Source organism: Stegostoma tigrinum, chromosome 11, assembly GCF_030684315.1.
Source record: "Stegostoma tigrinum isolate sSteTig4 chromosome 11, sSteTig4.hap1, whole genome shotgun sequence".
NCBI lineage: Eukaryota > Metazoa > Chordata > Chondrichthyes > Orectolobiformes > Stegostomatidae > Stegostoma > Stegostoma tigrinum.
Genome location: NC_081364.1, coordinates 10,952,673 through 10,976,398, shown reverse-complemented (window position 1 = coordinate 10,976,398; position 23,726 = coordinate 10,952,673). Strand labels below are relative to the sequence as shown.

Below are 23,726 nucleotides of genomic sequence, written 5' to 3'. Positions count from 1 at the left end.
AGAGGTGCAACACCTGCCCCCTACACATCCCCTCTGACCTCCGGCCAAGGCCCCAAACAATCCTTCCAGATCTGGCAGAGATTCACCTGCACCTCATCCAACTTGATCCACTGTGTCCATTGCTCCTGATGTGGTCTCCTTTATATCGGGGAGACCAAATGCAGACACAGGGACCAGTTCGTAGACCGTATGTGCTCTGCATGCACCAACGAGCCCAACCTTCCGGTTGCCACCCATTTTAATTCCCCCATCCCGCTCTCCTGGCGACATGCCCATCCTCGGCCTCCTCCATTGTCAGAGTGAGACCAAACGTAAAATGGAGGAATGACACCCGATATTTCACTATGGGAACTTACAGCCCAAGGACCTGGATATTGACTTCACCAGGTTTAAAATCCCTCCACTTCCAGCCTTATCCCATGTCCCACCTCGTTGACCTGTCTGAACCTGTACATCTTCCTGCTCATCTGTTCCACCCTCCCTACTGGCCAATCATTGTAACTTCTTATCTGCATCCACCAATCACCATCCCACCTACCTGTCCTCAGCCTCAATCCCCTTCCTCTATTTATTTCTAGGTGTCCCCCCAAGTCCTGACAAAGGCTTTTGGCCCAAAACATTGATTTTCCTGCTCCTCTGATGCTGTCTGACCTGCTGTGTTTCTCCAGCTCCAAGTTTACTAAGTTTCAGGTGAACTGTTTTTGAGACAGCTTGGCTCCTAAGGTCAGCTCATTCAATAGGGAAAGTTACAATATCCAATACCATCTTTCGTAGCACCTTTCCTGAGATTGATACTCAGTTGAAATTATGCTAACTACATTGTTACATCAAATTGCTGCTAAGCCCTGTTCTCGGAAATGAAGCCAGTCACATCAGAGATGTCTCTCACCTACTGCAGAGAACGTCAGGACCAAGAGAGATCAGTTATCAGACACTCCTAATGTCTCAAATACATGTAAATATACTCCTATATGTGTTAGAGATGCCTTTGGACTTTTTGGATTGAGTCAAACTCCAATGTTTGCTTGTTTCCTTGATAGGGTACTGTACAGAATTGAAATGCATTTGTGACTATGTATATATACAAAGATATTTTTCATGAGTAAAGCACATTTTTGAAATAAAAAGGAATCTTGGCAGTAGGAAGTACAGTCTCAACTCCAGTTTGACCAGCTGCAATCAGGCTAGTATACACTTTATAGCATCTTGTGCTCCCAAAGCAGATTCTAAATTAGTCTGTGGGCGTAGACATTTAAGAACTGTGAGGTTACTCAGGATATTAGAGGGAAACACCGGCTTTGTAATGTTATATTTATACCTAACTTGTGTTTCAACGATAATAAACCATGTCTCATGGTAAACCACGTCTCATTATTAGCATAAAGTGAGTCCCACTGAGTGAGCATGTAGAGCAGACCATACAAGAGTGAAGCTTACACTTTGCCCATGAAGGGCACTGCACAGCACCAAAAGGTGAGAGATAGGTAGAGGGGAATGGGGTTAAATCGAAATGAAGTTGAAAGACAAGTGTCATGGGCCAGACCTAACCCCCTCAAAACATATCAAGGAGATAGCATAGACCCTAACTTTTATCTTTGTTAAAGGCAAGTATAAGGTATGGCATTCCAGATGTGATTGGTCCAACTACAAGGCTTTATGCAAAACACACTTTATTCTGACATCATATTAAATTACAAACTAAAAATAAAGAATTGGCATAACTTTAACTCTAGGGAAATACCTAACAACATAATATATTGTTTAACTAGTACTCATCAACTGTTCTAATACACCCTTGGCAATGGCAAATTCAGCAAAACTGATTACCCCCACTTGCTATCTCCTTCAGATCAGGAGAAGGAACACCGACAGAATGAAGCTAGTAGCAGGGAGAGAGCTCAAGCTTTTGCAGCTGCAGAGAAAGAAAGCTGCACCTAGCTGCTTCAACTCCAAAAGCTGCTTCAACAACTGAGAATAAAAATTAAAACCTGGGGGCTGTCTAAGCCTGACTCCATCTACTCATGCTTCTTTAGTCTACCAAAAAATCCAAAGCTATTTACTCTGCTTTCCATGGAAACACATCTCTTCAAGTGAAACTGGTCACAACAAATCCCTATTCTGGGCACATATTACCACAGGAGGGAATATGCCCTTGCCTGTAAATGCATATCTATCCCAGCAGGTGTGAGTGAACAATGTTCTCAGTTGCCCTGATTATGTTAATTTGGATGTGATGTTACTTATCACCCTGACCGCCCCACCCAAGACTTCAACTATCAGCACTGCTGGCAGGAAGAGATCCCTAAAGCCCCCTCTCATTGCACCACACCACAGGTTTGAATTAAGTGGATCCACTGCATCTCAACCTTCAGAACCACTAGCCCCTTCCCAGCACAGATGACTCTTATAGGTGTTTAATCCTCGACATCCTCATCATTTGTTAAAGAACTTGTCACCGATGTTTGGTCCAAATATTCCCTTTGCACTGAACATGTGTAATCTTGGCCCTATTTTCTCGAGTTTCTTTTGTCTAGCCTATTAATTATCTGCTAAATCGACATCTAAATCGGTCTCCTCACTGATGGATTGCATTGCTGTCATCTCTCTCTGAATTTATGTTGCCTCCCTAATCCTCCCTTCCTGAAGCTAAAATGACATTCAGTCATCCCTGGGGACAGTTTCACATTTTGATCAGTTCCCTGCCCTCTGGTGTGACATGAAGATCTTTTGAATTAAAGAGTCTCTTGGCAGACTGAAGCTAATCTCCCAGCTTCCCTACCTGTGAGTGAAATGGCAGTAAGGATATTATTAAATTGGAGAAGGTGCAGAAAAGATTTACAAGGATGTTACTGGGAATGAAGAGTTTGAATTGTAAAAGTAGGCTGGGAGTTTCTTTCTCTGGAGCATAGAAGGTTGAGGCCTGACCTTACAGAGGTTTTATTATAAACATGATGGGCATAGATCAGTTGAATAGCTAAGGTCTGTTCCCTAGGGTAGGGGAGTTCAAAACTTCAGGGCATAGGTTTAAGGAGAGGGGGAAAAACTTAAAAAGAACCTGAGGGGCATGTTTTCAGGCAGACGGTGGTTCGTATGTGAAATGAACTGCCAGAGGGAATGGTAGATGCAGGTACAATTACAATATTGAAAAGACATTCAGACAGGTATATGAACAGGAAAGGTTTAGAGGGATATTGGCCAATTGCTGGCAAATGGGACTAATTTAGTTCGGCATGGAGGAGTTGGACTGAAGGGTTTCTTTGTGAGCATGACTCCATGTCTCTTCTAAGCAGCGGAGCAGTTAAGCACACTGTCGTACCAACCTACAGGGTGAAAAACAAAACACAGGACAGTGGAGAAACCTGTGTAAATGTTGAACCCCCAGTGGTGGAGCAGGAGTCTCCCACTACACCCTTCGCTCCCTCTTTCTGCTGCCCAAGAAGATTCTTGAGCGCCCAACTACTGCCTCCGTCAGCAGGACTCGGGGAGAGTGAAAATCGGGCTCTTTAAAAGTGGGGGCAGAACAGCTACTTACCTCTCCTCTGTGCCCCACGTACACCAGGGCACACAGTGGCTGGAAGGCCCCAGTTCCACAGGCCAGCAGGTGGGTTCGGTTATATGGGTGCAGTACCCGCACGTAGTTGGCACATTCGCTCTGGAACAGAAAGGAGAGCTCAATAAGGCACCAAATCAATCTCCGCGATAGAGCTGTTGACTCAGAGGTGCACTCAATTGCCGAAACTTGTAAACATTCTTCCCCTGCCTGTGCTTAAAGGCCACTTAAAACACTCTCATGTCATAGCATGGGAATCTCAGAAACAGGCCATTCAGCCCAACGAGTTGTTACAGTATAGGAGGAGGCCACTCGGCCTGTTGTGACTGCACTGTTAAAAATTAGGTTCAGTTAAAATTGCCCTCAAAATATTTAACCACTTAATTTTTTAAAATATTTGAACAATATTTCAGCCCTGCAGACAAATATTGCAATGATATGATTTATATAACACCTTTAATGTTGTTATAAACATCAAAAGCACTTGGTGGGAGTGTTATCAAACAAAGTTTAACATCAAGCTCATCGAGAGCTACAAAGACAGTTGAAAGGTAGGTTTTACAGGATGAAGGATGAGAGAGACAGATGTAGTGGCGGAGATGTTTAGTGAGGGAATTTACAGTCTTAGCAGCTGGAGGCACATCATTAAGGGTGGAGGGATTCAAAGCAGGAATACCCAAGGGTCTGAGTTGGAGGGGTGCGGAGATGCTGTGGGGTTGGAAGAGACTATAGCGATTGTTGGGTGTAGGGGGACGTGGGAAGGTGGAAGACGGGCCTGGAAATATTTAAAAATAGGCTGCAGATTTTAACATTGTGGCATTCCATTGCTTAACCAGCAGCCAATGTGAGCACAGGATGATGAGAAAGCAGGACAATTATTTCGATCACCGGCTCTTGTGTTACAAGCATGTGAGCTAAAGGATTTGGTTTTAAGAATTTCCTGGCCCTGGTATTCTGCCACTTGGAGAGTTGATAGCCTAGTGGTTTTCTTGTAAGACAATTAGTCCAGAGACTCCCAGTAATGCTCTGGAGGATCAAGGTTTGAATCCTGACATTGGCAGATGACAAAATTTGTAAAAATCTGGAATTAAGAGTCTCATGATAAATCCCTCGTCGATTGACAGGAAAAGCTCATCTGGCTCACCAAGTCTTTTAGGGAAGGAAACTGCCATCCTTCCTTGGTCTGGTCTATTAGATACCTCCAGAGTTATAGCCATGTTGTTGGCTTTTTACGGGGTGGCACGGTGGCTCAGTGGTTAGCACTGCAGCCTCACAGTGCCAGGGACCCAGGTTCAATTCCACCCTTGGGTGACTGTCTGTGTGGAGTTTGCACATTCTCCCCGTGTCTGCCTGGGTTTCCTCCAGTTTCCTCCCACAGTCCAAAGATGTGCAGGCTAGGTGGATTGGCCATGCTAAATTGCCCGTAGTGTTCAGGGGTGTGTGGGTTACGGGGGATGGGTCTGGGTGGGACGCTTCAAGGGGCAGTGTGGACTTGTTGGGTTGAAGGGCCTGTTTCCACAGTGTATGTAATCTAATCTAATAAAAAAACTCTAATCTAACTGTCCTCTGGGCAATCAGAAGTGGGCACGAAATGCCAGCAGCACACAGATGCTGTGAATTAAAGAAAAATGTCCCCACTGCTATGGGCACGGTTGATGATTAATTGTATATTGGGGTCATTATCTTTAAAGCTTTTGCAGCATAGTGGAATAGTGGGCATTAGTGTCTGGTCACTTACTGATATCCCCAGGCCTGCCAGCTTTTTGGGCAAGCCTGTGGCATTGTCAGAATCAAACACTCCTTCTTTGGGTTCCTGTGGTTTGCTGGGTGGCATAGTGGCTCAGTGGTTAGCACTGCTACCTCACGGTGCCAGGGTCCCAGGTTCAATTCCAGCCTTTGGTGACACTCTGTGTGGAATTTGCACATTCTTCCTGTGCCTGCCTGGGTTTGCTCTGGTTTCCTCCCACAGTCCAAATCTGTGCAGGTCAGACGGATTGGCCATGCAATAGTGCCTGGGGATGTGTAGGTTCAGTGGCATTAGCCATGGGAAATGCAGGGTCATGTGGGTCTGGGTGGGATATTGTTTGGAGGGTTGGTGTGGATTTGATGAGCTGTAGGGATGCTACTGCTATCCCCCTATGTCCTATACACAAAGAGCAGGGGAAAGTATCAAGTAATTGTTGGCCTACAGTGCCAGCTGTCTCACAGAGGATCTTTGATCAGTGTCTCTTTACTATATAAGTTCTGTCAAAATGCTCCAAGGTCAGAAGGTCTTGCTCACTGAGTGACTATTGCAGTAAGGAAATGGCCTATTGTTTTTGCAGTATTGCAGTCTGTATGTCCTTGTGTGCTGAAAAATATTCCCAGCGAGCCACTCAAGCTGCTCCTCAGAGATACGTGCTCCCACCGTCAAACTCGGTCATCCTTCAGTCACCCCTCCCTCGCTGATGAAAGGGCCATGCTGAGGTTGGGAAGTGGGCATCGAGGTCTTTGACAGAAAAGAAAATAAATTGACATTGCGAAAGAAAGCACACAAGAAACAGCTTCTCTCGAGAGGTCAAAGGAGCAAGGTCAGAAATGGAACTTCACATCATTCTCACCACATACTCCAGTGTCGATGAGAATAGACAAAGAAAGCTTAGCCCATTGTAACACTGTCTCTGTTACAGGTTCCACCCGCATTATAAAGCTTTCATTCTATGGGACATGTTCTGTGATACACACCCCTTTACTCAGGAGGCTCTGGGAATATTATCAAAGATACATGCTCCACCCCTGCAATCTGGTCTCCTTGTGGCAGTGTCCAACTTGTTTGAAATACTGCAGCTGTTTCCTCACCGACTGTAAGAGTCACTCTCCTGTTACTCCTTCAGTCGTTTCCCAGCTCCACGCATTCCCACCCTGACCCAGTGCACCCCTTTCAAACCAGTTCACCTTACAAGCTATTACCAATGACCTGTCAGCCAGGATGTCCGCTCTCTGGAGCTTTCTATCCTGCCCTTACCAACCACCACTCCCCTTTCACTTTCAAACATTAACTGGCCTACAAGTGCCTTTGTGAGGTATGTAAGGGCAGGAGTAGACTATTCAAGCCACTCACCATTCTCACGTGAAAATACGTCATTGTTCCTTCACTGTTGCTTGGTCAAAATCTTGGAAATCCCTTCCTAATGGGGTTTACCTACAGTGCACGGGCTGCAGCTATTCAAAAAGACAGCTCCCCCATTTCTCAAGGGCAATGAAGAATGCAAAATAAGGGCTGGCCTAACCAGTGATACCCAGATCCCATGAATGAATAAACAAAAAAAGTGCCCCGCATTATCCTTTAAATGGACGCAGATTATCTAATTTCACCTCTCACCATGATCCCAAATTGAATATGCAAACTATCTGTAAAGGTCCAACTTCTCGTGCAGTTGATTACATATTGACATGTTATTTGCAATACCATCTTCAGGTGAAGATTACAACACGGAAGACTCAATGGGCCAAAGGTTCTTTTTCTGCTGCAGGCCTCAATGACTATATGGAAACACCAATCCAGGTTAATGTTTACTATCCATGTAAGCAGTTGTCGTAATCTTGTACTCAACTTGCTCAAATAGCCATTTCTTCCCCCACTTTTCTCTGCTCTCCTCGCCAAGCTATACTTAAATGCGATTGCAGCAATTTTAACAAAGTCGACCAGGTGGAGCTCATAGTAAATGAGTTCCCTGATTGGGGCTGTTAATCTGGTCCAATTAGAGAGCCCTGGCTGACAGGTACAAACAGGAGTGTCAGAGGTCCTGGTCACTCTAACTGCTGGCTTTAAGCTAGCTGGGTCAGTACTATGCACATGTAAATAATGGGTGACAGGATACCAGCCTTCGTGGAGTTATTTCAGTGATTTTACAGAGCACTTTAGTCCATGCACTCAACCCCCAAACATGGCTAAAAGATTAATGTAGGGAGCCTGCCTTTGATATTACCAGCTTCCCTCAGAAATTTAACCCTGGGCCGAGAGTAAATTGTTTTAAGATGGGACTTCAATCGCAACTCTGGTAGAAACTGCCACCTTAAAGAACAGTCAACCTATCAGTGTCAGGTCTGAGTAGTGGTTGGTGTTGGAACTGCAGGCAGAGCCCCGAAAGAAATGGCATTCATGAAGCTAGGCGCAAGAGGAGTATGCTCACTGGTGGGATCTGGCATGGATATAAAAGACCAGAGGGTGGAGGTTAAGGGGGAGATTGGATCTTGAGGGGAAGCAGTAACCTCCGATGGGCTGGGGTTACCCACAAAAGGAGGTTCCCGCATTCCCATCCCTTTAGCCTGGAAAATCTTTGAGGTTACTTGTTTGCCCCCCCTTTGGCTCTGGTAATATAGCAGTGAGACGGGTGGGATGAAGCCCTTACAAGGTCGTTAATCGGTGTCGAAAGGTCCAAGAATACGAAGGCGTCCCGAAGCCTCCACCATTCCCATAACATTTGAGACGGGTCAGGGCTAAGCAGGAAGACCGCACACTGCATTTATGAGCCCCTTCTCCCCCCATCGCTTCAAACCCCTCTCCAAAAACCAGCCCACGATCTCTGCTTCAAGTACTGACTCCAGCATGGGATTCTATAGTCTCAATGTGTTTCAAAAACAAAAGTTTCTTCTCAGCACAGAGCTCTCTGCACCTTGTGGGTCGTGGGGAAACTATTAATTATGAAGTAGAAAAGTGCAAATGCACATAACATATGGAGACCAGGATGTAAAATGAGCTGAACAGTTACATCTTATAGCGTAAAATCAGAGACAACTCTCATAAAATGGATGAGGGAACAGTATGTTGGGTTTTAATCTGAAATACATGACAATTATTCTTAAACCCGGAACAAGCCCCTTGAAATGGCTGAGTGATATTTTCCCAAAAGACATTCTAGTAGACAATAAATCCTCTCCACTTACAAATGGGTCTTTCCCCTTGAGGGCACATTCCTCTTCCTGGCCAGGCAAAGCCGGCCAGTAAATCTGAAAGTGAACAAGGAAGAGCATCGTTAAATTGGTATTAAATCACAATAAATCCAATAAGTAATTCATGAACAAGAGTGGGGCAAGTCTCAGATGTTGCCCCAACATGCGTTAATCACCAATTAACCCTTTCCATCCACGCTGGTGTAATGTAACACACACGTATCATTTGTTCTTAATAGTTAAGCATGCAGGAAAATAAATAAAAAGTGTGTTTATACAGCACTTGGCCACATCTTAGCATTTCAAGGCCCTTAAAAATGTTAACTACATGTTGAGTTGGCATAGCTTGCGCTGTATGATTACAGCAACTGCTCTAAGCACCATTGACTGACAAAGAATATGGGGCCAGAGGAGTTTAATTAGACCCTCTGGCCTGTCTGCCATTCAAGTGAAGCCTAGCTGACCTGTGACCTAACTCTACATCTCTACCTTTGTCCCATGTCCCTTAACACTTTTGGTTAAGAGAAAGACTTAACGTTAAGCAACTGATCCAGCATCAAATGCTATTTGTGGCCATACATTTGAAACTTCTGGCTCTGCCCAGCTGTGACTTATTGACAACACTCCCAGTCCTGACTAACAAGGATCTCCTTTCAAACCCGACTTCGGGGTCTGAGTTCAATACTGAGGGAATGCTACACTGGCTATCTTGGATGTGAAGAGTGGAGGCCTATCTAGCAATTAGGACAGATATTAATAAAAAGCATATTCTAAAGAGCAGTGGCTGGTATTTATCCCTTGATCATCGCAACAATACCTTAAATGATTCAGAAATGGTAGAAACTGCCGATGCTGGAGAATCTGAGATAACAAGGCGCAGCACTGGATGAACGCAGCAGGCCAAGCAGCATCAGAGGAGCAGGAAGGCACCCTTTATCAGAAATGAGTTCCAGACCTGAAACATCAGTTTTCCTGCTCCTCTGATGCTGCCTGGTCGACTGTGTTCCTCCAGCTCCACACCTTGTTACCTTAAATGATTGTTGTTTGTGAGAATTTGCCACCCATGTAATGTAGCTGCAGTGTTTCACACGAGAACTGCGATTAGACTTCAGTTATACTTCACTGGCTGTAAAACCCTTTGAGATGTCTGGAGGCTGCAGTAAGTGCTATATAAATGCAAGAATTTCTATTCTCCCCACATCACATTCCCTCATGCCAATGCTAATGGATTCAGCTCCAACTTTTAGGAATGCCACCTAAACCTAGATATTTTTCTAATCACCCTGTTTCCTCATGTTATTACACACCTCTGAGCAGGTCGGACTTGAGCCCAGGCCTCCTTGTCTGGAGCTAGGGACAATATCACTGTACTGCAAGAGCTTTTTTTCTAGGCATACATTATCTAACCAGCAGGAACAGCTTCTATCCGTTCCCCTCAATATTTCAAAAATGCTGCATCTTGCCTTAGCATTTTCAGTTCCATGGAATAGAACTCCAGTTTGTGAAGACTCTCTTTGTTGTTTCACACTTGAAGTGAAGTGGATTTCTTCCAGTGAATCTATGCTACACTCCCCCCAAGGCCAATACATCCTTTCAAAGATCTGGTAGCCAGAAGTGAACAGATCCATTCAAGAGGGGAGTTTTTCTCTAGTAATGCTGATTTATGGGAGTGTTGTTGAGCAGAGCAAAAAGGGAACTTTTTTGCTCTTGTTCAACTGTGTCTTTAACCTGAGCAGGTAGATGGTCACCGATCCCAATCTTGACATGACTACATGTCAGCAATACAGTGGGAAGTGGCTGTGTCACTGAACCAGTTGTCCAGATGCCTAGATTAAGAATCCAGCAGGACGCAAGTTCTAACCCCACCATGGACAGCTGACCATTTGGACTAAGTTCAGAAATATGAAAACACTGGTATTCCATTAATAAACGGGACTGGGAAACTGTCAGAAATTTGAACAAATTTTGCAAAAAAACAGACTCGCTGTTATTCTTCAAGAAAGGTAATCTGATCTTGAAATCCAATCTGGTCTTCAGTCCCTTGACAACTTTTAACTTATCTCTCAATCATATTGATTCAACATTCTTACAATAAATCTAGGCTGGGCAATATATGTGGACAGAACTGCCCACATCCCAAACTTAAAGCAAAACAAAGAGCAAGCAGACATAATTCAACAGCTACAAAATCAGGCAACTGGGTAAAGTCATAACTGTTGTGTAAGGCTTTGGTTCATAACGGGTTATTTTTAGAATCATAGATCCCTACAGTGTAGACAGAGATCATTCGGCTCATCAAGCCTGCACTGATCCCTCTGAACGACATCCCACCCAAAATCCCTGTAATCCCACATTCACCAATGGCTAACCCACCGAGCCTACATGCCCTTGAACACTATGGGGCAATTCAGCACAGCCAATTCTCATAACCTGCACATCTTTGGACAGTGGGGGGAAACAAGCACCCAGAGGGGAACCATGCAGAATCAGGGAGAATGTGCAAACTCCACACAGGCAACCAACCAGGGCTGGAACTGAACTTGGGTCCCCAGCACTATGAGGCAGTAGTGCTAAACACCGTGCCGCCTCAGTGTTATATCGGCTGTTAATATTAGGTTGGCTCAACCCGTTCTAGTGATGTCACTCACGGTTTGTGGGTGGAGGTAAGGAGTCTTATTTTCTAAATGGTGAGAAAATTCGTAAAGCAGAAGTACAAAGGGATCTGTGAGTGTTGGTCCAGGATTCTCTAAAAGTTAACTTGCAGGTAGAGTCCGTGATTAAAAAAGTGAATGTAATGTTGTCGTTTATCTCAAGAGGGTTGGAATATAAAAGCAGCGATGTGCTTCTGAGACTTTATAAAGCTCTAGTTAGGCCCCATTTAGAAAACTGTGTCCAATTCTGGGCCCCACACCTCAGGAAGGACATACTAGTCCTGGAGCGTGTCCAGCGGAGATTCATACGGATGATCCCTGGAATGGTAGGTTTAATGTATGATGAACGGCTAAGGATCCTGGGATTGGATTCATTAGAATTTAGAAGGTTGAGGGGAGATCTGTTAGAAACTTACAATTTAATATATGGCTTAGAAGGGGTGGACGCTAGGAAGTTGTTTCCATTAGGCGGGGAGACCAGGGCCCGTGGGCACAGCATTAAAATTAGAGGGGGTAAATTTAAAACGGAAATGAGACGACATTTCTTCAGCCAGAGAGTGGTGGGCTTGTGGAATTCATTGCCACGGAGTGCAGTGGAGGCCAGGACGTTATATTCCTTCAAGGCAGAGATCGACAAATTCTTGATCTCACAAGGAATCAAGGGCTACTGGGAGAGTGCAGGGAAGTGGAGTTGAAATGCCCATCAGCCATGATTTAAATGGCAGAGTGGGCTTGATGGGCCGAATGGCCTCACTTCCACTCCTATGTCTTATGGTCTTACTGTACCTTTGGGAGGGTTAGGTGGAACTGCACCAGCTCCCTGAAATCTGAGTCTTGATGCCTGACCAAGTGTAGTTATACATAATACTACATGCAACGAATTTTGTTAACTCACGACAGCGTTATTCTGGAGATGCTTTACGGTAGGTGTATCCTCTGTCACTAGTCACTAGCTGGGACCAAGACAGAGCAATGATAAAGGAGGATTGGCGGCAGCAAGCTATTTTAAACAACTCTTACCTCGTACCGAATACTGGTAGAGGTGGCTCAAGATGCTAATGGTGATTATGTGGGAAAATTCTTGCATCAGAAAGGGAAATCATTTCCAGACTCACTCCTTGTATGTGACCCAGTACAGATGAAGTTGGAGGAAACAGCAGCAATGTAGATAACAGTTATAACAAAAAACAGGAACATTAACTCTGCTTTTTCCTTCACAGATGCTGCCAGACATGCTGAGTTTTTCCAGCAACTTTGTTTTTGTTCCTGATTTATAGTGTCCACAGTTCTTTCGGGTTTTATTAAAGAACAGTCATACTGGACTCAAAACATTGACTATGTTTCTTTATCCACAGATGAGTTTCTCCTGCATTTTCTGTCTGAATTTCCAACCCTGTCACGTTGGGATTTCATGAAAAAAAGATGTGGTTGGTTCGCTCGCCGAGCTGGTTCATGAGTGAACCCACCATAGCATCCATAACCCAAGCTACAAATCTCCTCAAGGAAGGTTGAAAACTGTAAATGCCTTCAATGAAATAGGCAACATGTAAGTATTAGCCATTCAGTTTTAAATAACTTGACATTTCATTTCACTGAGCTGGATAAGTCTGAACCATGTACAATGATGAACTTTCTGCCGAAAGATTGCCGGGGAAACTGAACAAGCAGCTGGATAAACCAAGATCCAACAATCTGAGCTTTCAACATCCCCATGATCTGTTCTTAAAATCCATCCTCCTTTGCACCAGAGAGAATGCTGGTCCCTGCAATGATTGCATTGAAATTGTCAAATGCAAAGGAAAGATTACATTCAATTGAAATGTCATTTATTGCCATGTAATTACATTTGTAACTGATAATCGATGACCTGCACTAATCATTGGGAATCACCTCACGCAAGCAGACTATAGAATCACAATTATACAGTGCAGAAGGAGGCCATTCAGGCCATCATGTATCACTTGATCTCCCAATAAGTATCTCACTTAGTGCTGTCCTCTTGCCTATTCCTTATAACCCTGCATATTCTTTCTAACTGCCCTTTGAATGCCTTAATTGAACTTGCCTCCACTAGACTCTCAGGCAATGCATTCCAAACTTCAAAAGCCCTTTGTGTGAAACTATTTTCCCTCATATGACTTCTTTTGCTGTCTGTACTGACAACTTTAAAATAGAAAAACGATTAATGGCCCTGAACTTTTATCATTGCCCGAGCTCAGTTCTGAGTACTTGATGAGTACTGCCTGAAACATGGGACATCGTCTCTCTTGTTGCTGACCTTGCTATCAAATTGTCAATGAAATGACCTCTCTCCTGCCTAACGCTCAATGAAGGTGGCTGCCCCTTGCCTATTCCCCATTACTGCTATGTGGTTTGTCTTCATACAAAGTTGAGGCTCATCACAGTGAAATGGGTAACACATCTTCCTTTGGAGACCAATGAGACGCCCATAGCTTTCAGAGCTACAGGCACTCAAAGGCAGTTAGAGGCAGGAAATGAACACTGGCTTTGTCGGAGACACCCAAATCCCACTAAAGAATACAAAGAGAACGCAGCCAAAACAAACATTAGTTCAACAAATTAGCAGTAGAAGAGGGGTTGTGGCAATGGGAGGGAATGTCTTTGCTTCTGGTACATTAACCTGTTCTCATATATCCCTTCATTCCTGTGGGTACGCTTGTCTCATTTTCTGCCATGCTTCATCATATTCTACTTTAACCGCTTGCCTTTGGCTACAATTGACCTCAGGTGAACAGCTACTCCTTCAAACACTTCTGCGCTACAGTTTTGGTCTCCCTTGCTTCCCATAACGACGAGTGCAGAGAAATCTTCTTCCTATCTACAAAAGCAATCTTTGTCATTTGGCCAATATGTGTGCTGTATTTGAAATGGGGAGGAATTAGATAGCCAGCGATGGGATGGGGCTAGGGGAGTCCAGGGTAGTGCTGTTACGCAGCTGTACAAGTTAACAAAACAGTCCAGGGAACAAAAGCAAACCATTGAAGAATGCTTATATATTTGTGCTCCTCCAGGCCATCATGCGACATACCCTGTGGACGTTTTATATTATATGTGTACAATCCAACAGACAATCTGGCTTGGATTAATATAATCACAGCCACATTACGTTTAACAGTTTCCAGGTCTGCATGTGATTGTACTTTAATTATAATGCTAAGGTACCCAGGTGAGGTGTGCAGTTTGATTAAGTATTTAGAGCACTTAAAATGAGAGACCGCTTCCCACACAACCAGTGGGCACCGCAGGGGCTGGGGTGCATTATCAGCCCAGGGAGCAACAATTCAATGCAAAGTAGCAAATTTACTTTGATAATTCAACCTGAGTTATAGTGCCATTTAAAGGCTCAGATTTCGTTTTTTAAATTTGTGGCTGACATGATTTTACCCTCAGCTTTATCCTCTGTATGTCCGTGATAATCCTTTGTCCCCTTGGTCATCAAGAATCGACCTAATTGTCATCAAAATAGTTAAAGGTTTTGCATCCACTCCTTTCAAAGAAGGAAATTCCAAAGGGTCTAAATTGCCTACCCCTGTTCCTCATACTAATGGTCTATGGTCTATATGAACAAGTGACTCTCTAATTATAAAAACTCATCAATTTCTCCTCACATTGAACCCAATGACTGCTCTCTAACATTGTTTGGGTTCACCTTCTTAGTCTGCCCCAACTGATGAACAATTAGGTCAAGAAGCATAAAGTCCTGTTAATTGGAGACAAGTGGTTTTCCAACTGCCACCCATGCTCAAACGCTGGGTCCTGTAGGTTTCAGGATATTGACATACCATCAAGGTGCCCTACAAAGCACATCTGATCCTGTTGTCATCCCATGGACATTTGGTCTGCATTTCAGCATTGATCTTATTCAACACGCTAAGGATTTTCCATGTCTCAATAAGATCCACTCTCTTTCTTCTCAACTCGAGAATATTCGATTAGACCGTAAGATGTAGGAGATGAAGTAGGCCACTCAGCCCATTGGGTCTGCACCACCATTCAGTGAGATCATGGCTGATATGTCAATCTTCAACTCCACTTTCCTGCCTTTTCCCCATAATCCTTGACTCTCTTCCTGATTACTGAAAATCTGTTTCAGTCTTGAATATATTTACGGGCCCAGCCTGGACAGTCCTCTGCAATAAAGAATTCCATAGATTCACAATTGTTAGAGCAGAAATCCCTCCTCAAGTCTGTCTTTAACATGGAAACACTTATTCTGAGATCGTTCCCTCTGGGTCCTAGACTCGTTCACAAAGGGAAACAGCCTCAATACATCTATCCTGTCAAGTTCTCTAAAAATCTTGCGTGTTTTGGTAAGGCCTCCTGTCATTCTTGAATATTCCAATGCACCTTCTCATCGGATGCTTGCTCCACATCTGGGATCAGACTTGTGCACTTTCACTGGATTGCCCCCAATGCCAGTACATCTTTCATACGGAGGTGCCAGTATTGGACTGGGGTGGACAAAGTCAGAAATCAGACGACATCAGGTTATAGTCCAACAGGTTTATTTGAAATCACCCGGTGAAGGAGCAGAGATCTGAAAGCTTGTGATTTCACATAAGCCTGTTGAATTGTAGCCTGGTGTTGTGTAACTTCTGAGTATAACTCTCCTTATGTAAGAGGCACAAAACTGCTCTCAGTATTCCAGCTGTGGTCTGACAAGGCACAAGAATTTCAGCAAACCACACTATTTTTCCACTCCATTCCCTTCAAAATAAAGGTCAACGTTCATTTGCCTTCCCTGTTGCCCACTGGATTTGCATGTTAGCTCTCAGCAATCTCTGCAATCTCTTCTGATCGGAGAACCCTTTATTCCCAGGAGGCGATGAAGAAGGGTGGGAGGAGCCTCAGATGAAGCACAGTTCAATTAAAAACATCGAAGATTGGAGCAGGATTGGGCCATTCAGCCCTTCGAGGCTGCTATATGATCTCGGCCAATCATCTAACTCAGTATTTTCACTTTCTCCCCATAGCACTTGATCCCTTTGGTCCTTAGAACTACATCTATCTGCTTCTTGAAAACATTCAACTTTTTGGCCTTAACCACTTTCTGTGGCTGAGAATTCCACAGGCTCCCCACTCTCTGGGTGAAAAAAATTCTCTTCCTCTCAATCCTAAATGGTCTACCCCCTATCTTTAAACTCTGACCCCTTGGCCCAGAGTCGCCAGTCATTGGGAACACCCTTCCTGCATTTACCCGGTCCACATAGGTTTCTATGAGATCCTCCCTCATTCTCCTAGACTCCAGTTGAATATCGTCCTAACTGTTCTAGTCTCTTTTTATATGTCAGTTCTGCCATCACAGGTATCATTCTGGTAAACCTTTGTTGCAAAGCCAGAGAATCCTTCCTCAGATGAGGATGCCAGAACTGCACACAATATACCAGGTGTGGCCTCACCAAGGCCCTGTATAATTGCAGCAAGACATCGCTGCTCCTGTTCTTAAATCCTCTCACAAATGAAGGCTAACATGCCATTTGCCTTCTTCACCACCTGCTGCACCAGCATACTTGCTTTAAGTGACTGGTGCAGAAGGGCATGCATGCTGCAGGTGTGAAAATGATGGCCTAATGGTATTATTGCTAGACCTATTAATTCAGAGACTGTGAGGACCTGGGCTCAAATCCTGCCATGAATATGGAACTATTGTCAGGAAAAACCCATCTGGTTTAATAATGCCCTGTAGGGCAGGAACCTGCCATCTTTACCTGGTCTGGCCTACACGTGACTCCAGATGCACAGTGATGTGGTTGATAATTGATGTAACCAGGGATAGATGATACATCCTAGCCTGGCCAGTGACATTCACATCCTGTGAATTTCTTAAAAAGAAAGTTATCTCCTTTCCCAACTTATCACCACTCAGGTCATAATCTGTCTGAATAAAATTTGGAGAATTGTGGATGCTGTAAATCACAGACAAAAATAGAAACTGCTGCAAAAGCTCAGCAGGTCTGGCAGCATCTGTGGAGAGAAATCAGAGTTAATGTTTTGGGTTGAGTGACCTGAGTTTTTCCAGCAATTTCTATTTTCGTCCCTAGTAATCTGCCTTATTTTTGCTCCCAAAGTGGACACTCTCACATTTAGCCGTTATACCTCATCAGCTGTGCATTTGCCCACTCACTTAACTTGTCCAAATCACACAAACACTTCTGCATCCTCCTCATAGATTGTTCTCCACCCAGCACTGTGTCATTTGCAAAGTTGTAGATATTACCTTTAGTTAAATCATTAATATATGTTGTGAGTAGCTCACCACCAATCCCCAACAGTCACTGTCTCCCATTCAGAAAAAGGATCCTTTCATTGTTATTCTTCCTTTCAGCCAGCTGGTTCTCTAATCATTTGAGTACCTTACCCCAATACTGTGCATCTTAATTTTACATGCTAATTGCTTGTGTGGGACCCTATCAAAAGTCTTCTGAAAGTCTACATTAGCCACAACCACTGGCTTCCCTTTCTCAAGTTCGAAACGTTCCAGCAGCTTTGTTAAGCATGATTTCCTTTAAATATCTAATCCAGTCGCTGTGTCCAAGTAGTCTGCTAGTAAAACTGTTATAATGGATTCCAACATTTCTCTCCTGCAGTTGCACTGACTGGCCTGTCTCTGACTGCAAAATTCCTGTAATTCTATACAACCTGGCTTGAATTCACATTCTATCATTTCACCCCATTACCGTTCGAGCCACTCATTCTGAACTGATCCCTGTGCAGACATTGCTTGGCAGCTCCATATCTCTGAGTTATATATAATGTGCTTACAGAAACAATTTGTTACAGTGTGTAATGGATGTGATAACACTCTGCATTTAGGATCATATTTAGCCAATTTGCCATCAGCACATGGCCAGCATCAGCACCTGCTTGTCATTGTTTCATTAAATGCTGGAAATCTCTCTTTTTTGCAAGTGCCCCATTTGCTTGCTTCGCAAAAATATTCTACTAACCCAATCCACTTAAGGTTCTGTTTGGCTGATGCCCAGCCTCTACTATTAGGAGTGGCTCAGATTGAACAGATAGGTAGAAACTGCTTCCACTCACCAAGACGAGGGGATTTTGGGGGTTGCGGGTGGTGGAACAGTGTCAGTGACAGAGGATACAGATTTAAGGTATTTCACTTTGGCTTAATGGTCAACACTGCTGCCACACAACACCATTGAACTGGGTTTGATTCAAGCCTCCAGTGACTGTCTGTGTGGAGTTTGCACATTCTCCGCATGTCTGTGTGGTGTGCTCTGGTTTCCTTCCACAGTCCAAAGATGTGCAGCTTAGGTGGATTGGCCATCCTGATAAAATGCCCTTTAATAGACAATAGACAATAGGTGCAGGAGTAGGCCATTCGGCCCTTCGAGCAGCACCATCATTCATTATGATCATGGCTGATCATCTACAATCAGCATTCTGTTCCTGCCTTATCCCCAATAACCCTTGATTCATGGACAATAGACAATAGGGTTAATAGACAGTAGACAATAATGTGTAGGTTAGGTGGGTTAGCTGAGGTAAAAACTTGTCATTTGGTGTGACAAGGCCGGGGATGCTCTTTGGAGAGTCAGAGCAATACAGCACAGAAACAGACGCTTTGGTCCAACTCATCCACACTGACCAGATATCCTAAACTAACCTAGTTGCATTAGCCAGCATTTGGCCCACATCCCTCTAAACTCCTCCTATTCATGCACCCATCCAGATGCCCTTGAAATGTTGTAATTGTACAGCCTCTACCACTTCCTCTGGCAGCCCACTCTGTACATACACCATCCTCAGTTGCTCCTCAGGTCCGTTTAAATATTTCTCCTCTCACCCGTTAGTTTTGGTCTAGTTTTGAACTCCCCTCCCCTGAAGAAAAGACCTTGACTATTCACTCCATCCATGCCCCTCATGGTTTTATGAACCTCTGTAAGGTTACTCTTTAGCCTCTGATGCTCGAGGGAAAAATCACCCCAATGGGACAAGAAGCCTTTCTCTGCACTATAGGGATACTAGAACAATTGAACTAGACCTGATATGATAATAATCAGGCAACAGGCCAGAATTGGAAGGGTATAGAGGTTTAGGGATTCATTTGGAGGCAAGGCTTATTTTTTAGTGCAGTCGATGGTCTGGGACGATGGGTTTTGCACATTCACAGTTTTTCTTACACCAATGGTTATCAGCTGTGTCCATAGTTACATGTGCTGTCTGCTCTTCAAATACCTCCCGAAGTGTCTCTGCCTCTCCACATCTCACACACTCTCCAAAAGAAGACACTCCTTAAAAGTACCTCTTTGATAGCCTGACCTACAATCTCTGATGAGGCTCAGCGCTAAATTCTGTTCCCAAATACAAAGAGCTGTTTAACCGAGTTAACAGTGCTATATCAATGCAGGGTGTCATTTTACAAGCAGATTCAAAAGGCAACTGGGTATATTTAAACTGCCGAGCTATGGGGAAACAATCAGGGTGAGTGGCAAAATCTAACGGATTGGTTCATTCAAAGAGCTGGTGCAGCTATCACAGTTTGAATAGCCTGCCTCTGCGCTGTTTAGTTTTCCAGGCAGAACTTCATATCAGCCCACGGCAGGTTTGTGAGGTGGAGGTACAGATGGTCTCCTCACCCCCACCCACTTCCCCATCAATATTCCTCTTTTGACCCTTTTAGGCCTATTCTCCCCTCCCTGAGATGTCCACGCCCAGTCTTGGAAATCAAGTTCAACAATATTCGATCAAAGTCTCAGCCTCCTTCAGGTTCTATCCCATTGGTTTTTATTCGGATGGTTTGGTCATGTCTGTATCGCTTCTGATGGTTCTCTATAGCCATGCATGGTAGACACAACCTCTATTTCTTTCTAATATCTGTTAACACTTTTGAGATATATAAAATCATAGATGGGGCAGACAGGACAAAACTTTTACCCTTGATAGAAGGTTCAATCACTTGTTGCATCGATTTAAGGGAAAGCGCAGAAGGAAAACAGACTTGAGGTACAAAAGAAGCTTTTTCACACAGAGGGTGGTGGGAATCTGGAGCTCATTACCTGTAGGAGTGTAGGAGGCAGAAGCCCTCATAATATTTAAGAAGTATTTAGATGTGTGCTTGAGATGTCAACGGATGCAAGGCTATGGGCCAAGTGCTGGAAAATGCGTTTGGAACAGTTAGGTGGTTGTTTCGAACAGGATGAACACAATGGGCCAAAGGGCCTTCTTCTTGTGGCTGTAGATCTCTGTGACTACTGAATCATGAAACATTTCATTGTTTTTCTCCACCATATCACAGACCTTTCCTTCTGACCTTCTGTACGCTATCCTCCACCCATCCTTCCATGCCCCATTGCTTCTACTGGCGTAAAATCTCTTACACTTCTATCTTTCCTCAGCTTTAGAGTCATAGAGCATCGAAGAGACCCTTTAGCACATTGAGTCTACACCGACCCATCTGCTTTAATCCCACTTTCCAACACTTGGCTCACTGCCTTGAATGTTCTGGCATTTCAAGTGCTATCCATGTACTTTTGTTTTGATTAAACTTTATCTCAAGTTATTAATTCTTCACGCTATTCCCAAAAGCTTCTTTTTTAAAAATTTTCAGGGTGCCAGCATCTGCGATATTTTGATTTTGGCTGGCTGACAGTTTCATGTTCAAATCCTCCATGAGTGAGGACAAGATATGTTCCTGGTTTCTCACAGAGAAGATTCTACTAATTGAGACTAGCCAGCTAGGTTAACCAGTGACTGACATTAGAAAATGTTCCAACGAAGCAGAGATTAAAAGAAATCAAACAATGTTAGGTGGATGTCTTGGCCTATTTGTATTGCAGGGTCAGGGGAAGAGAAACTCAAACGAATGGTCTACCAAACACAAATGTTCTCTTACAATACATTACCTTGACCTTGGTAACAACCCAAAATGACCAGGCAGGACTGTGACTATCCTTGTCTCCCTTCGCAGTTTGACACAAAAAGGCCAGAATTTGTATGAAAACTGGCCTAAGCTATCTTATTTACTCTGGCAGGCTTGGTGGTTTTCAATTAATTTCAGCCCTGACCCACGTTGTTTATATGGCTTGTTAGAATAACATGTTATCATGAAACAGGAGCTTTAGGCGTTACTGACACGGTAGCAAGTGAATTCATCTTGATCTAATCACTAATTGTTCTTGGCTTTCAAGTGTTTTCCTTGTACTGAGTCACAGGCTCCAGTTGCTGGTAGAAATTTAAAGGGTGTCAAAGATATCAGCTATATCCATTCTAACTCAGATTCCCAGATTTATTCAATTAGTTCGGTGGAGATTAAACGGTTTATAAGTTGTCGTCATCTTATTAAATTGTGTCTCAGGCTGGAGCAGAATTTAACATGGCCATCCATTAGCCAGTGAGCTATCTGGCCCTGCACTGCACTCATCACTGATGTGTATGTCAAACGACTTCTTTTTCCAAGTTATTGCTCCAATGAATTTGAACATGATTTATCCACGCCTTCTCCTTTAATCACAAGCATATTGTCTACTTGATTTATGTGCGTCACAGCTAGAACTGTACACATGAACAGCGCCTTCCACTTCTCACAGCCAGGTTTGTAAGAACTCCTTTCATATTTTAGTTATGTTACTGAAATTTTGAATTTCAGGCACCAAAGCTACACACACTACTCCAAATGCTGCCTAAAAGGGTTTTGTATCGCTGCAACATGGTTTGCCAACTCCTATACTCCATGCCCCAGCCAATGGAGGCAAACATGCCACATGCCTTCTCAATCACTTTGACCACCTGTGTTGCCACTTTTAGGGAACTGTGGACCTGGATGCCCAAATCAGTCTGAATGTTAATGTTCCTAAGGGGGTGTTCTGCCTTTTACAATATAATTCACACCGAAGCCTGATCCTCCAAAATGCATCACCTTGCATTTGTCTGGATTAAATTCCATCTGCCATTTTTGTCCCTAAGTCGCCAATCTATCTGTATCCTGTTGTATATTTTCATAATCATTGGCACTATCACCAACTTCATCAATTGTCATGTCATTCGCAAACTTACTAATCAGACCACCCACATTTTCCTCCAGATCAGTTATATATACCACAAGCAACAGAGGACCTCAGACTGTTCCCTGTGGAACACCACTAGTTATCGGTCTCCATTCTGAAAAACATCCTCCCACCGCTACCCTCTGTCTTCTATGACCAAGCCAGTTTTGTATCCATCCAGCCAGCCCGGCCAGTATCCCATATGATTTTAGTTTTTGTACCAATCTGTCATGTGGGACTTTATCAAATGCCTTCCTAAAGTCCATACAAACTACACCCATAGCCCTTCTCTCATTAATTATCTTTGGCACTTCTTCAAAAAATGCAATCAGGTTGGTGAGATATGACCTTCCCCATGCAAAACCATGCTGCCTGTCACTGACTCGTTATTTCTTCCAAATGTGCATATATCTTGTCCCTCAGTACCTTCTCCAAGAGTTTCCCCACTACAGATGTCAGGATCATTGGCCTGTAATTTCCTAGATTATCCCTGTTTCCTTTCATAAATAAGGAAACTATATTGGAGGAAGTGCTGGAGAAACTCAGCAGGTCTGGCAACATTGCGGAGAAAGAAACAGAGTTAACAGTTCCAGTCAAGTATGACTCTTTTTTTTTCAGAAAGAATGAAGACACAAGAAAGTGATGGGTCTTGGGCATGAAGAGCTGATAGTTAAATATTGTGGCTATTGAAGTGGGGGTTTATGCAACGCCATCAGTAAATGAACAGTCAGGTTTGTGGCCCTCAGCTTGCAAATCAGTTGGGATTCTGTAGTTCAGATTCCTTTCGACTATGAATGAATTCCAGCAATCAGGTGTGACTTGGAGACTGATCCTTGATTGTAACTTTCAGAGCACATTAATACTTAAACCCAGCCTAGTACATATGATGGACAAAGGAAGTATACAATAGGTCTAGGTAGCAACAGATTGACAAAGCCCTTGACGAGTATCGAGAAATTAGGAAGGAATTTAAACACAAAATTAGGAAGGCTAAAAGGGGTCATGAAATGCCTTTCGCAAACAGGGATCAAGTTGTGCTCCTAAGATGCTGCTTGGCCTACTGTGTTCATCCAGCTCCACACTTTGTTATCAAGGAGAATCCCAAGGCCTTCTATGCCTAAATTATAAGTAAAAAGCTAGCAAGGGAAAGAGTAGGCCCCCTCAAGGACAAGGAGGGAAGTTATATGACGAGGCACAGCAAGTGGGAGAGATCCTTAATAAGTACTTTGTATTGGGATTCACCAACGACAGGGACATGACTGATACAGAGGTCAGGGATGAGCATGCGTGTACTCCAGAAAATGTCAATATGTTGATGGAGGAAGTTTTGGGTATCCTAAATTGCGTTAAGACTAGATTCCCTACAGATTAGCTTCCCTACAGTGTGGAAACAGGCCCTTTGGCCCAACAAGTCCACACTGCCCCTTGAAAAATCCCACCCAGACCCATTCCCCTATAACCCACTCACCCCCGAACACTGCGGGCAATTTAGCATGGCCGATCCATCCAGCCTGCACATCTTTGGGCTGTGGGAGGAAACCAGAGCAACCGGAGGAAACCCACACAGAC

The 23,726-nt window shown here is 43.8% G+C and overlaps 1 protein-coding gene across 5 annotated transcripts in view; it reads right to left on the bottom strand.

Moving 5' to 3' along the window:
- sema3bl (sema domain, immunoglobulin domain (Ig), short basic domain, secreted, (semaphorin) 3bl) overlaps positions 1–23,726 on the bottom strand; it is a 242,182-nt gene that overhangs the window by 122,548 nt on the left and 95,908 nt on the right. For all 5 annotated transcript variants that reach the window (XM_048547685.2, XM_048547682.2, XM_048547683.2 and 2 more), the window contains exons 3-4: positions 8,477–8,539; positions 3,533–3,652 (exon numbers count right to left, since the gene is read on the bottom strand). In XM_048547685.2, coding sequence (XP_048403642.2) covers positions 3,533–3,652; positions 8,477–8,539 — 183 coding nt within the window. The remainder of the gene's footprint in view (positions 1–3,532; positions 3,653–8,476; positions 8,540–23,726) is intronic.